Source organism: Saccostrea echinata, unplaced genomic scaffold (assembly GCF_033153115.1).
Source record: "Saccostrea echinata isolate AGI-Se365-2 ecotype Australia unplaced genomic scaffold, CSIRO_AGI_Sech_v1 ptg000005l, whole genome shotgun sequence".
NCBI classification, from domain to species: Eukaryota; Metazoa; Mollusca; class Bivalvia; order Ostreida; family Ostreidae; genus Saccostrea; species Saccostrea echinata.
In genome coordinates, this window is record NW_026889754.1 from 13,629,628 (window position 1) to 13,644,988 (window position 15,361).

The 15,361-nt window shown below is 31.6% G+C and overlaps 1 protein-coding gene across 1 annotated transcript; it reads left to right on the top strand.

Annotated features, from left to right (window-relative positions):
* The first annotated feature begins 296 nt into the window (after positions 1-296).
* On the top strand, positions 297-10,428 carry LOC133179800 (uncharacterized). Its single transcript, XM_061314483.1, has 7 exons — positions 297-564; positions 1,472-1,644; positions 2,040-2,212; positions 4,258-4,469; positions 8,566-8,630; positions 9,635-9,682; positions 9,938-10,428. Exons 1-4 carry the CDS (start codon positions 298-300, stop codon positions 4,338-4,340), a joined length of 696 nt encoding a protein of 231 aa, XP_061170467.1. The 5' UTR covers position 297; the 3' UTR covers positions 4,341-4,469; positions 8,566-8,630; positions 9,635-9,682; positions 9,938-10,428.
* The last annotated feature ends 4,933 nt before the right edge of the window (positions 10,429-15,361 follow it).

Here is a 15,361-nt window from a genome sequence, read left to right on the forward strand (position 1 = left end):
TCAGTTTGTGTAAAATGTGTCAAGATATTAAGGTTATGAAAATGTGACTTTGCTTGTATTAAAACATTCTCAGGCTTATTTATTTATACATGTATATTCTCTGATACATGGTGTATTTAATACCCCTTAAAATAATTTTCTTCATGTATTCTTTTTCTGGTGATTGTACTATTGGCAGATATGAATGTATAAAGGGGTGAACAATTCTGAGTAGTTTCAAGTAAAGGGAATAAATTTAAGAAGTAAATTATTTATTGAATTTTTAAGAATTACAGAGGACCTGAATTGCAATGTTTCATGGCAGAATATTTCATGAAATGCATTTTAGGGAAAATAACTGGAAAATTTATTGTAAAATTAAGTTTAATTTTTCAGCCGAAAGTTAGCCCAGTGAAACTGAAGACAAAAGGAGACAGGTTAAAGGTTGAGAAAGTACGAGGTGAGAAAAAGAAGAAAAAGAAGAACCTCCCGACAAAGAAACAGATAATGAACATTGATCTACATCAGCACACGACAGAATCTCAACAGGCCATGGACGAGGAACGCAAGTCATACTCAAATACAGTAAGTCACAAAAAAAGTCATACTCAAATACGGTAAGTCACATAAATATTGATCTACATCAGTACATGACAGAAGCTCTACAGGCCATGAATGAGGAACGCAAGTCATACTCAAATACGGTAAGTCACAGAAATAGTCATACTCAAATATGGTAGGTCACATTTAAATACATGAAGTAAAAAACACTGTCATACTCCAGTATGGTAAGTCGCAAAAACAGTCATACTCAAATACAGTAAGAAAATAAAAAACAAGTCATACTCATAAACGGTAAGTAAAAAACAGTCTTGCTCAATACGGTAAGTAAGAAAACCCAATCCTACTCAAATACGGTAAGTCACATAAACAATCTAACTGATATACGGTAAGTAAAAAAACCCAGTCATACTCAAATATGGTATGTCAAAAAACATTGGTCTTCTACATCAGCACAGGACAGAAGCTCTACAGGCCATGGAAGAGGAACGCAAGTCATTCTCAAATACGGTAAGTCACATAAATACAGTAAGTCAAAAACCAATCATACTCAAATACGGTAAGTAAAAAAACCAGTCATACTCAAATACAGTAAGTCACATAAATACAGTCATATACTCAAACACAGTAAGTTAACCAGTCATACTCAAATACCATAAGTAAAGAAACAGTCATATTGAAATACGGTAAGTCACATAAACAGTCATACTCAAATGTGGTTATAAAAACCCCCCAAATTTTTAAATACAGTAATTGTTTGAGTAAAAGAAAACAGCTTTTGCTGTAATACAGGGGGAAAAAACTTACTTATTACAAGAAGTGAAAAAACAGTCATACTCAAAACACACAAAAAAGTCACACTGTTAACAATTTAGTTCACAAAAAGATTTGCTCTCAAAGACAGTATTTTATGTTTGGATTTGCTTTGTAGGATGAGGACTCCAATCCAGCTTCATTAAAAGTAAGAATTCCTAAGGCGGGGGCATATCTAGATTCCATGACAAAAAAGGAGAAATTCCTGAAGTTAGATCCAGATATCAAACAAGAGAAGGATGATCTAGGAATAGGGCTCAAACTGAAAGTGTCTAAGGGCAAGATTATCAGGTAAGCTCAAACTGAAAGTGTCAAAGGGTAAGATTATTGGGTAAACTCAAACTGAAAGTGTCGAAGTACAAGATTATAAGGTAAGCTCAAACTGAAAGAGTCAGTTCAAAGTGAAAGTTCAAAGGGCAAGGCTATAAGGTAAACTTAAACTGAAAGTGTCAAAAGGCAAGATTTTCAGGTAAGCTCAAACTGAAAGTGTCAGAGGGCAAGATTATCAGGTAAACTCAAACTGAAAGTGTCAAAGGGCAAAATTATCAGGTAAGCTCAAGCTGAATGTGTTAGAGGGCAAGTTCATCAGTTAAGATAGAGCTGAAGGTGTCAGAGCAGTGATACTAACAATTGTGAAAAGTAACTCTGTATAAAATCATCAGTTGTTATTTACACTGTATATTCAGTGATGCTAAAGGAAGGTCTGGTCACTCAAGTCAGAGCAGGGAGAATGAGGAGAATGACAGTGACACGGACAATCTAGTGGTGGACGAGAACCCATGGAAAAACAAACGACCAATGGGATCTTCCTCCTCAGCATCCACCATGAAACCAGGCTCGCTCAAACTCAAGTTGTCTTGTAAGTATTAAACCAGGCTCACTCAAACTCAAGTTGTCTTGTAAGTATTAAACCAGACTCGATCAAACTCAATTTGTCATGTTAGTCTATTATTAAGAATCGGTTAACAAAATGTTGACTTTAAATTAGATTATTGAAGTCCCTGTAACATCAATTTATTTGTCAGTAGCTTGTCTCAGTTTAAAAATTGATCATACTCAAAGCATGCTCTGAAGTATCAAATAAGTTTGGAGACATAAACACCATATGCAGGTGATAGCAGAATATTACTACAAAAATAAGGAAAGTTGACAGTGGAAAGGCTGATGTGATCTCGTTTGTCATACAATTTAATTGTTAGTTGGCCTTTATTCGGTATAGTCGGTAAAACATCCAAATATGAAACAAATATGAAATAGATTTGGCAGACTCTTTCAAATGGAATCTTTTACTTTTATTTCGAGTTCACTAGGATGTATATCAAGTTGACATAAAAATGGAAGTAACTATTATTAATTGATAAAATGTTAGCGATATATCTCAATGTCAGGTTGAAGGCCACAACTAGTGTCTTTTCATGTAGACGTTTTTTGAATAAATTCTGCTTTAATGAGGAAACCCAGTATCTTTACTCTGAGGTTTAATATAAACCTCAGAGCACTTGTGTATAGAATCAGAGTGATTTTTTGCAAAATAATTTTGTAAATGATAAGTCACAAGATATGAAAATTCTGAGTTATATTTTTTTTTTTTGAAGAAGCAGTTGTCTTTGATATCAAAAAGTTTTCTTTTTCAGTAGTGATTGTAAGCAGGGATGGGGTAATTGATAAAAGTATTTGTAATTGAGTGTAATTAATTAGATTTTTCAAAATAATTGAAAGTAATTTGTAATTGACCATTTTTTCAATTACTTGTTATTGAATATAATTAATTACAATGAACAAAATACCCTGTAATTTCACACATTTTACAGTTATTTTAATTTATTCAAAGAAGCCCTTCTGTTTTTCAAAATCTTAAAATCTTTCATATCTCAATAAATGAATTTGATATATTGGCTTGTTTATAAAAATTTTAGTTTGTTTTATAATTATAATGCACATAAAGAACTAGTTTAATGATTATCAAACATTTTGTTATACCTCTCATTGGTATAGGCATGAAACATTTCAATTTTTTGTTGCTTGATTATCAAAAAGAATAGAAAATAATTTAATGTGTCATTAAGACCTGCTTTGTTGCCCTTCAACTCCCAGCTGTAAATTGCTATCAGAACAACCCTCCAAAATTTTATATAATTTTATACCATGCTTGGTTTAAATTCAAAGATATTACCATTAGAGGTGATTTATTAAATACTATTAAGAATGCTCTACTATTTATATACTTCAGAAAAGAAAGAAATATTGAATCACTATTTTAACATTTAAACAGATCTTTATATACATGCATGCATTTAGCTTTTGAAATAGTTGTTACATAAAAAAAGCATTATTTGTCAACATTTGCAATTTAAGGTGTTAAGCTTGCCTACCTGTAGCTGAAATAATTTGAGAGTATTTTATGGTTGATTCATAAACTCTTGAAAACTCACTTTTAATCAAATTTCATAAAGACAGTCAATTAATTGATAAATGTACATGTAGGATTAGGTCTTATGTTAATGAAACAGACAGACATGACAGGCACCTGACATTACAGTGTATTTATTTTAAATATTCCCCTACCTTAAATTTACATGTATTTGTTCTTTAAGACTTTTGAAAGTGAAACAAAAGTAATTGAAATGTATTTAATTACATTCCTCAAAGTAATTGAGAGTAATTAATTACATCTGTAAAAATCAATGTAATTGTAATTGCAAGTATTTGACAAAATTTCCAATGTATTTGAAAGTATTTAATTACATTTCAAAGTAATTGACCCCAACCCTGATTGTAAGAAGGAAAAGAGTAGACCATTGTTTATTTCGGTCATGTATTATGGCTTCTTATTGATATTGCTGTGTTATACATCTCTTACAATATACGATTTCTAACATTATCTTAAACATTGCTCTATCACAGTTGCTGGTAAGGCCCTGCCCCCCCGACAACATAATGGGACACGAGAATACCCAGGAGTCAGAGACAGCCACCAGTCAAAGTGAACCAGAGGAATCCCCAGGAATCCCCCGCGCAAACCTTCCCACAATTCAGGGCGGACTTAACTGCAGCATCTCAGATATCCTAGAGGCCAGTGGTTATGGAACAGAGACAGATTTTATTGTGGACAGTGAGTAAGTAGTGAGATAAATCTACGCTGATATACATTACTAGATTACTAAATGAGATATACATTGACAATTTTAATATTGATATCATCTCTGGTAATGTACATGTACTATATTAAATAATTGTTGAAAAAAAAATCATTTTTTAAGGAGCTCTTAAACACTACTCAATGAAGAGTTATTTTATGCAGTTATTTACTCTTTGGTGTAAATTGGAATAAATGAAATCTGCAGTAAATGACACAGTGTGAAATAGATTAAAGTATTCTTAAGATTATGTTAGACTAAGTTAATAAAAGTAATTGGAATATAATTTGCAGGTATTTTAATGGTATAAGTAAACAACAGTTATTTTTGTTCATTAATAATTTATTATCATTGAATTGTATACCAGAAACCCTGATCTAAAGTGAACTTAATCAGCTCAGTATATATATGCACACACCATTATATTGAATACTAAAAATATTCAATATAAATAATATTAAGTATTATAATGACACTAAAGTTAGGGATCTTAAAGACACCTCCCTATTTGAGTGGGAACTTGTTTTTTAGCTCACCTGAGCCAAAGGCTCAAGTGAGCTTTTCTGATCGAAATTTGTCCGTTGTCTGTCATCGTTGTTGTCGTTGGCGTTGTAAACTTTTCACAATTTCATCTTCTTCTCCAGAACTACTGGGTCAATTTCAATCAAACTTGGCACAAAGTATCCTTGGGTGAAGGGGATTCAAGTTTATTCAAATGAAGGGCCACGCCCTCCTTCAAGGGGAGATAATTTCAAAATAGCAAAAAATTAATGGCATTATAGAAAAATCTTCTCCTCAAGAACCAATGGGCCAGGAAAGATGAAACTCGTGGAATTATTGTCAGGGAGTGTAGATTCAAGTTTGTTTAAATCATGACCCCTGGGGGTAGGGTGGGGCCACAATGGACGATCAAAGATTTATATAGGAATATATAGGAAAAATCTTCAAAATCTTCTTCTCAAGAACAGCAAAGCTATGATTGGTCATATTTATATGGAAGCATCCTCAGGTGGTGTAGATTCAAACTTCTTCAAATCATGACTCCCAGGGGTTGGGTGAGGCCACAATGGACGATCAAAGTTTAACATAGGTGTATATAGGAAAAATCTTCAAAAATCTTCTTCTCAAGAACAGCAAAGCTATGATTGATCATATTTATGTGGAAGCATCCTCAGGTGGTGTAGATTCAAGTTTGTTCAAATCGAGACCCCCGGGGGTAGAGTGGGGACACAATGAACGATCAAAGTTTTACATAGGAATATATAGGAAAAATCTTCTCAAGAACAGCAAAGCCACTGTTTGTCATATTTATATGGAAGCATCCTCAGATAGTGTAGATTCAAGTTTGTTCAAATCATGACCTCCAGGGGTAGGGTGGGGCCACAATCGAAGTTCAAACTTGTAGAGAAAAATGTAACAGTCAAAAAATTATGTAAGCATCCTTAGTAAGTGTAGATTTAATTTTGTTCAAATCATACCCCCCCCCCCCCCACTCCCTTTATGGGGTAGGTTGGCACCACTTATGCATTTAAGCTTCTCAATACTAAAATGATTTTTTTTTCTTTTTTCCTAGCCACAGTGCTCAGGTGAGCGATGTGGCCCCTGGGCCTCTTGTTGTAGAGTACTCCGACAATTGTGGATCAATTATTGATCTCACAGAAATGTGCATGGTACATGTACCTGGATTTTGATTTTCAATTATTTATGAGAGGGATATCAGGTGACGAACTTGGTCAATTTCATGCCAAATGTCGATTTCAGTGTTCATCATTTGTCCATATGTCTACTCCTACAGTGTTCAAGATAAGACGTTTTTGTTTTGCTGATGAATTGTTCATACATCAGTGATGTACAAGGTAGTTGGGGTTTGATTTCAGATCCTTTGTAGGGAAAATGACAGTTGTTGAACTGTCATTTTAATGTACAATATAGCTTTTACATCGTTTGTCAGGATAACCACTCCAATAGTTTTCAAAATCTGAAGGTATTTTTTGCTTTGTAGATGAGATTAAACTTGCATTAGAGATGTACATGGTGCTTTGATTTTGATTTTAGATCATTTATGGGGAAAATAGCGGTTGTTGAACTTAATAATTTTTTGTGCAAAATGGTGCTTGTTTTGGTACATCATTTGCCAGGATAATCCCTCCAACAGTTTTCAAAGTAAGAAGTTTGTTCTGCAGACGAATCGTACATAATTATAAAAGAGATATGTTAAGTACATTGATTTTGATTTTTGGTCAATGACAGGGAAAATACTAGATAATGAGCTTGATCTATTTTCTGCAGAATTCTGCTGATAGGGTACTGCTTCCTACAGTTTTTAAGATAGGAAGTTTTGATTGTGCAAATCCGTTGTACATATGTAAGAGAGTGGCTAAGTGTTTGGATCTTGTTTTGGATCGTTTATGACAAGAATACCGCGACTCTAGAGCAGACGCTCTAACCACTGCACCACGCGGGCGACCAAATCAATTGTAAATATGTAAAAGAGTGGTTAAGTGTATAGACTTTGTTTTGGATCATTTATGACTAAAATACATGTTGTTGGTATTTGTAATTTTTATGTCAACTGTTGCATATAGGGTTCATTATATTTGTCCACATAGCTCCAACAGTTCTAAAAATAAGAAGTTTTTCCCAAATGATGTGCATGGCACCTTGATTTGGATTTTGGTCAGTTATGAAAAAGATATAAGCTGTTGAACTTAGTCAATTTGATGCAACATATTACTTTTAGGGTACATCATATCTGCAGATAATTCCTCCTTCATTTTCATGTTAAACATTAGTTAAAAGGGACATAATTTTTGCAGGGTACTCCTACAATTGTAGATCAATTATTTATTCCTCAGAAATGGTATGGTACCTGGATTTTGATTTTTGATAATTTAGGAGAGGGTATATTAACTGACGAACTTTGTCAATTTTATGCACAATATCGATTACAGTGTTCATCATTTATTCATATATATACTCCTACAGTGTTCAAGATTAGACGATTTAGTTTGCAGATAAATTGTACATACATCAGTGATGTTCAATATAGTTGGGTTTTGATTAAGATCATTTATAGGGAAAATAACAGTTGTTGAACTAAGTCATTTTAATGTACAATATAGCTCTTACATCGTTTGTCAGGAAAACCACTCCAACAGTTTTCATAATCTGAAGGTATTTCTTGCTTTGCAGATGAGGTTAAACTTGCATTAGAGATGTACATTGTGCTTTGATTTTGATTTTACATCATATATGGGGAAAATTGCGGTTGTTGAACGTTATCAGTCTTTGTGCAGAATTTTGCTTTTTGTACATTATTTACCTGGATAGTTTTCAAAGTAAGAAGTTTGTTCTGCAGACGAAGTGTACGTAATTATATAAGATATGTTTAGTACATTGATTTTGATTTTTGGTCAATGACAGGGAAAATACTAGATGATGGGCCTGGTAAATTTTATGTAAAATTTTGCTTATAGGATACTGCTTCCTATAGTTCTTAAGATAGGAAGTTTTGATTGTGCAAATCAATTGTAAATATGTAAGAGAGTGGCTAAGTGTTTGGACTTTGTTTTGGATCATTTATGACTAAGATACCAGTTGTTGGTATTCGTGATTTTTATGCCAACTCTTGCATTTAGGGTTTTTTTTTTATATTTGTCCACATAGCTCCTACAGTTCTAAAAATAAGTTTTTCCCAAATATTTTTACATTATAGATGTGCGTGGCACCTTGATTTGGTTTTTGGTCAGTTATGAAAAAGATACAAGCTGTTGAACTTCGTCAATTTTATGCAACATACTACTTGTAGGGTGCATCATATCTGCAGACAATTCCTCCTTCAGTTTTCTTCAAAAAGAAATCCCATGAAAGGGAATAAAGGTTTTTAATTTATCAAGTCAAATGAACATACAATAGAGATGAACATATAACTGGGATTTTGATTTTTGATCAAGGATAAGAATATACCAGTTGCTTAATTTAGTCATTTAATGTGTTATGTTGTTTACAAGAGTTCATGATTTTTCTAGATAACTCCTTCAACTGTTTTTAAGATATCATTTTTTTAATTTTGCAGATCAAAGAAAAGTACACCAGAAATAAATTTGATGATTAGACTTTGATTTTTGATCATCTATGAAGGTACCAGAACATGTTCATTTTTATGCAAAAACTTGGATAAAAGGGGCATCATTTTTGCAGAGTACAATTGTGGATCAATTATTTACCCCTTTGAAATTTTATGCACAATAGCAATTACAGTGTTCATCATTTGTCCATATGTCTACTCCTACCGTGTTCAAGATAAGATGTTTTTGTTTTGCTGAAGAATTGTACATACATCAATGATGTACAAGGTAGTTGGGTTTTGATTTAAGATCATTTATAGGGGAAATAGCGGTGCTTGATCATTTTTGATGCAAAATATTCTATGTTTGGTACATCATTTGCCTAGATAATCTCTCCAACAGTTTCAATGTTAGAAGTTTGTTTTGGAGACAAATTGTAAAAATTATATAAGAGATATGTTTAGTGCATTGATTTTGGTTTTTGGTGATTGACGGGGAAAATACCAGATGTTGAGCCTGGTCAATTTTATGCAAAATTTTGCTCATAAGGTACTGCTCCCTACAGTTTTTAAGATAGGAAGTTTTTATTGTGCAAATTTATTGGACATATGTAAGAGAGTGGCTAAGTGTTTGGACTTTGTTTTGGATCATATATGACAAAAATTACTAGTTGTTGGTATTCTTGATATTTATGCCATGTTTTACATAGAGGGTTCATTATTTATCATGATAGCTCCTATATATAAGATCTTTTTTTCAAATATTCATGCACCAGAGATATTCATTGCACCATTGTTTTTTGTGTTTGGTCATTGAGAAAAATACAAGCTGTTGAACGTGGTCAAAATATTGATATTGCATTTAGGGTACATCATTTCTGCTGATAATTCCTCTTTCATTTTTCTGCCAAAAAAAGTCCACATGATAGGGAATATATCTTTTTTTTATTTTTAAATCAAATAAACATACAATGGAGATGAACATGGTACTTGAATTTTGTTTTTGATCATTATATAAGAGAAATAGCAGTTTTTAAATTTAGTTAATTAACTTTTTTAAGATATTATTTATTTGTAGATCAAAGAGACGAACAAGGTGCTTTGACTTTGATCGTCTATGTGAGAGGTACCAGTTGTTGTACTTATTCATTTTTATGCAAAATATTGCATCATTTGTAGTGATAACTTCTGCAACAGTTTTCAAGAGAAGAGGTTTTTGTTTAGCAGATCAATTCTACATACATGAAAGATGTACATTGAAATTAGATATTCATATTAGATCATTTATAGGGAAAATAACAGTTTTTGAACTAGGTTATTTATATGCAGAATATTTGATATATCATTTTTCAGGATTTTTAAATCAATTTCTCTTTTGCAGTTTGATTTTGGGAAGTTATTAAGAAAAAATGCTTTTGAAGTAACATGGGTAAAAGACGAATTTTATAAAATACAATGGAGAGGCATTTCCCAAAATGATCACCAAGGATAACTTATGTGATTATTGACCTGAAAACGATGATGCTCTTAAATTTAATACTCTGCAACACAATTGTATACTTATTGCTTTATCACTTGGTCAGTCACTGTGAGGGACTTAAAGCAGTTACCATTGCTCATTATTCGTGTAAACCAAAGAAACTGAGAGGGACATTTCGTGCATCTACGATCAGGATACGACAGTTGCTGCTTGCAACCGGCATTGCTGATTATTTACAGACAAGAGCAGCAGGAGTTCGAGCTGAAACAAACCACAATTGCCTCTGACTACCACATGGGGGAAGAACTAGACACCCAAATGTTGTTATTTTTCATAAAACTGTGAATGTGGAATAAATTGCTCGTCATACAATACAAAATAAAGTTCTTGTTGTTCAGTATAATATTTCTTATTTTTGATGTAATATTCCTAAATAGTTTTCTGCTTTTGAATTAAAAAAAATCTTCTGAATACTACATTGGGAAGGCACTAGAACTAAAATTTTGTTATTTTTAGAAAGGTTTAAAAATGGACCAAATTGCTCATCATACAAACTTTTTGGAATATGGGCTTTATCTCTAGAACTTCTTGGCCAATTTTTGTCAAATTTGTATCAGAGTATCCTTGGCCCAAGGACTTTCATTTATATTTAAAATAGGGATATAACCCTTTAAAAAGGGGAAAGAATTAGGGGAAAAAAACAAATATGGTGGTTGCTTATATATTCTTTTAAGAACCTCTGGGCAGATTATCACCAAACTTACACAGGATAAGGAGGTGTTGTAGATTAAAAATTGTTCAAGACATCACCCTGCGCAAAGGGCGTGGTCTCAAGGTATAATGAAAGTAGACCTAAGTAAATTGATAAATTGTTAAAACTTTTAATAAATTTTGACCACCATAATGACTAGGATAATCAAATCTTGTAAGTTGACGCATCTTAGGACCTCATGTCATGCTGACTCAAAAGTAGGTCATGGTAACTTAGTTTTAAAATTTAGCATGTATTTATTTTCAAATTGATTTTATATATACCTTTGACACTTTGAAGCCGATGATCATCAAAACTTGTCAGTATATGCATCATGGGGACCATGAAGAGAGTCAACCAGAAATTATGTCACTGTTACCGACTATCTGAAGTGTATACCTAATCATTTTAAAACAATTTAGTTTATTATTTCCGATACTGAGGGGTTTAGAATCATTAACCCTTTAAAGTGATGCATCATGGGGCCTTGAAACTTATTTATAAAAAAGTAGGTCAGGTTGACCTACTTCTTGAATTTTGCAGAGATTCACTTTCATATGGTATTAGATTTATATTTTGGACATTGTGAAGCCTAGGATTATTCAACATTGTCAGTTGATAAATCCTAAGGTCTCGAGTTGTATTAACCAAAAAAAAATAGGTAGCAGTTTTTGGGATATCATGGCTGTATTAAATATTTCAGATTTTTAGTGGCTTAGAATCATCAGACTTCGTCAGTTGACATATTTAGGGTCTTCAGAGTTTGCAAACTGAAAAGTAAGTCACTTTGATCTTTTTTTTTAATATATATATTTTTTGGCCATATCTAAATATTTCAAATAATGAAAGTGAATAAATGAATATAATCAGTGGGCTTTGATTTACATCTGTCATTGGAGTATTACTTTCATTTGTAAATGTTTAAATATGATTTGTTGAGGAAGAGTATGATAAAGAATGATAAATGCATCTTTGTTATTGTGTTCTTCGCGTTTCATGTAATCCATTCGATGTATTAAATTTAAATTAAATCAGCTGGAGTCTAAAGATATAATTTGAAGAGGATTTGATATGGGTAATGATATTCAAACAAACAGAAATACGGAATAAGTAAGGAGCTGGGAGATCATTTTCCGAGAGAAAACTTAGATATTACACCATGTATAAAATCATTTAATCTGTCAGGATACATATCTTTCCTTGGAGATTTGCGCTTTATTTGTTAATGTTCAAACAAACAGAAATATGGAATAGGTAGGGGGCTGAGGGATCATTTTCTGAGAGAAAACTCAGATGTACATGTGAATAAATGAAAAAGTTCATTGGACTTGTCACGGATTGATTCTTTTCTTGGAGTTTTATCTAATTAATTAATATTTAAAATAATTGGTTCAAAAATAAATTAAAACAAATAAATAACAAATTATTTTAAACTAAAATATTTTTAAAAATCCGGAAAAGGTGTACATCATGACATGTCTAATAATCTTATACATTTATTTACATACAGATTTTTATCCATGGAAAAATGTGTTCAACCCACTCCTTATTCCCTACTTCTGTTTGCTTGAATTTCATATTCCACACGTCACATTCCCTTTTTTTTATTCTAAATTTTAAAATAATTAGTTCATAAATAGTGTTACAGCTTGATATTTTCATATGAACAAATTGTTTTATACTAAAACATTGAAAAACGTTCCTGAAATGATGTACTTCATGATAAATCTTATAAGCTTACCCATGTATTCATACACACAAAACTTTTTTCAGGGTAAAAGATGTTCCACCCACTTCGCAGTCTGTATTTCTGTTTGTATGAATTTCATTTTCCATAATAATGTGGGAGGGTGGTATTGTTATCTAGTTGTTATATGTTATGCGTATTTAATGAATTTTATTACATTCAATGGAATTAAAAGTGATTTTGTATCTAAATATACTATTTCAAAAGAATTTGATTTATGGGCAATGAAATTAAAAGAAAAGACAAATAGAAATACGGATTCAGTAGGGTGCAGGGAGTTCATTTTCTGAGAGAAAACTTAAATGTACATGTGAATAAATGAATATAATCAGTGGGCTTTGATTTACATCTGTCATTGGAGTATTACTTTCATTTGTAAATGTTTAAATATGATTTGTTGAGGAAGAGTATGATAAAGAATGATAAATGCATCTTTGTTATTGTGTTCTTCGCGTTTCATGTAATCCATTCGATGTATTAAATTTAAATTAAATCAGCTGGAGTCTAAAGATATTATTTGAAGAGGATTTGATATGGGTAATGATATTCAAACAAACAGAAATACGGAATAAGTAAGGAGCTGGGAGATCATTTTCCGAGAGAAAACTTAGATATTACACCATGTATAAAATCATTTGATCTGTCAGGATACATATCTTTCCTTGGAGATTTGCGCTTTATTTGTTAATGTTCAAACAAACAGAAATATGGAATAGGTAGGGCGCTGAGGGATCATTTTCTGAGAGGAAACTCAGATGTACATGTGAATAAATGAAAAAGTTCATTGGACTTGTCACGGATTGATTCATTTCTTGGAGTTTTATCTAATTAATTAATTTTTAAAATAATTGGTTCAAAAATAAAATAAAACAAATAAATAACAAATTATTTTAAACTAAAATATTTTTAAAAATCCGGAAAAGGTGTACATCATGACATGTCTAATAATCTTATACATTTATTTACATACAGATTTTTATCCATGGAAAAATGTGTTCAACCCACTCCTTATTCCCTACTTCTGTTTGCTTGAATTTCATATTCCACACGTCACATTCCCTTTTTTTTATTCTAAATTTTAAAATAATTAGTTCATAAATAGTGTTACAGCTTGATATTTTCATATGAACAAATTGTTTTATACTAAAACATTGAAAAACGTTCCTGAAATGATGTACTTCATGATAAATCTTATAAGCTTACCCATGTATTCATACACACAAAACTTTTTTCAGGGTAAAAGATGTTCCACCCACTTCGCAGTCTGTATTTCTGTTTGTATGAATTTCATTTTCCATAATAATGTGGGAGGGTGGTATTGTTATCTAGTTGTTATATGTTATGCGTATTTAATGAATTTTATTACATTCAATGGAATTAAAAGTGATTTTGTATCTAAATATACTATTTCAAAAGAAGTTGATTAATGGGCAATGAAATTAAAAGAAAAGACAAATAGAAATACGAATTCATAAAAATCATATACATGTATTTACATACAGATTTTTATCCATGGTAAAATATGTTCAACCCACTCCTTATTCCCTACTTCTGTTTGCTTGAATTTCATATTCCACGCATCACATTCTTTTTTTTCAATTCTAAATTTTAAAATAATTTGTTCATAAATAGTGTTACAGCTTGATATTGTCATATGTTTGTTTAAACTTCATTTTCCATGCATCACATTTTTTTTTCGCTTCTAAATTTTAAAAGATATGTTCATCAATAAAATTTGAGGGAGATTCTAGTTGAAAAGTATTTGATTCGTGGGCAATGAAATTAAAAGAAAAAAAAAACACAGAAATCTGCAAGAAGAGGAGGACTTTGAGAAAAGTTACTTGTAGATTAATGTGTAATATTTTTGCTTTATCATGATTTTGATCTTGTTCTGGATTTAAGTCTTTATTTTTCAATTTTTTAAATAATTTGTATATGAAAGATAAAAGAGGATGTAGTTTTTAGGTTCTGTTAGCTGAAGTATTGCTTTTCATTTGTGAGTGTTCAAACAAACTGAAATTTAGAATCAGTCAGGTGTAGGGGGTTCATTTTCTGAGAATAATGAATACATCGTTGTTATTGTGTTCTATGCGTTTCCTGTATTCCATTCGATATTTTAAATTAAATTCAAATCAGTTGGTGTCTAAAGATATTATTTCAAGAGAATTTGATATGGGTAATGATATTCAAACAAACAGAAATACGGAACAAGGAGGGAGCTTGGAGATCATTTTCCCCAGAGAAAAATTAGATATAACTCCATGTATACAATCATTTGAGATGTCAGGATACATATCTTTCCTTGGAGATTGCTTTATTTTTGTTAATGTTCAAACAAACAGAAATACGGAATAGGTGAGCGCTGGGGGTTATTTTCTGAGAGAAAACTTAGATGTACATGTGAAAAAATGAATATAATCAGTGGGCTTTGATTTACATCTGTCATTGGAGTATTGCTTTCATTTATAAATTTTAAAATATCATTTGTTGAGGAATAACATGAGAAAGAATGATGAATACATCTTTGTTATTGTGTTCTACGCGTTTCATGTATTCCATTTGCAGATTTATCCGTTTCTTATTTCACTTCTCTTTCCCATAGATCAAGAAGTTTGGCTTTTATATCTGCTTTAGTTTTCTCTGAAAGAAGATGGGGGAACAAGGCGGGCAGATTGCCTATAGCGTCGGATATTAAGAAATCATATTCAAGATGTAAATTGAGTATTTAAATTAACTTCTCATTATTTAAATTTATGAAATTATGAGAAAAAAAAAACTTTTCCGAGAGAAAATAATCTCGTAGAAAATTTTTCTTTTATAATGGAGC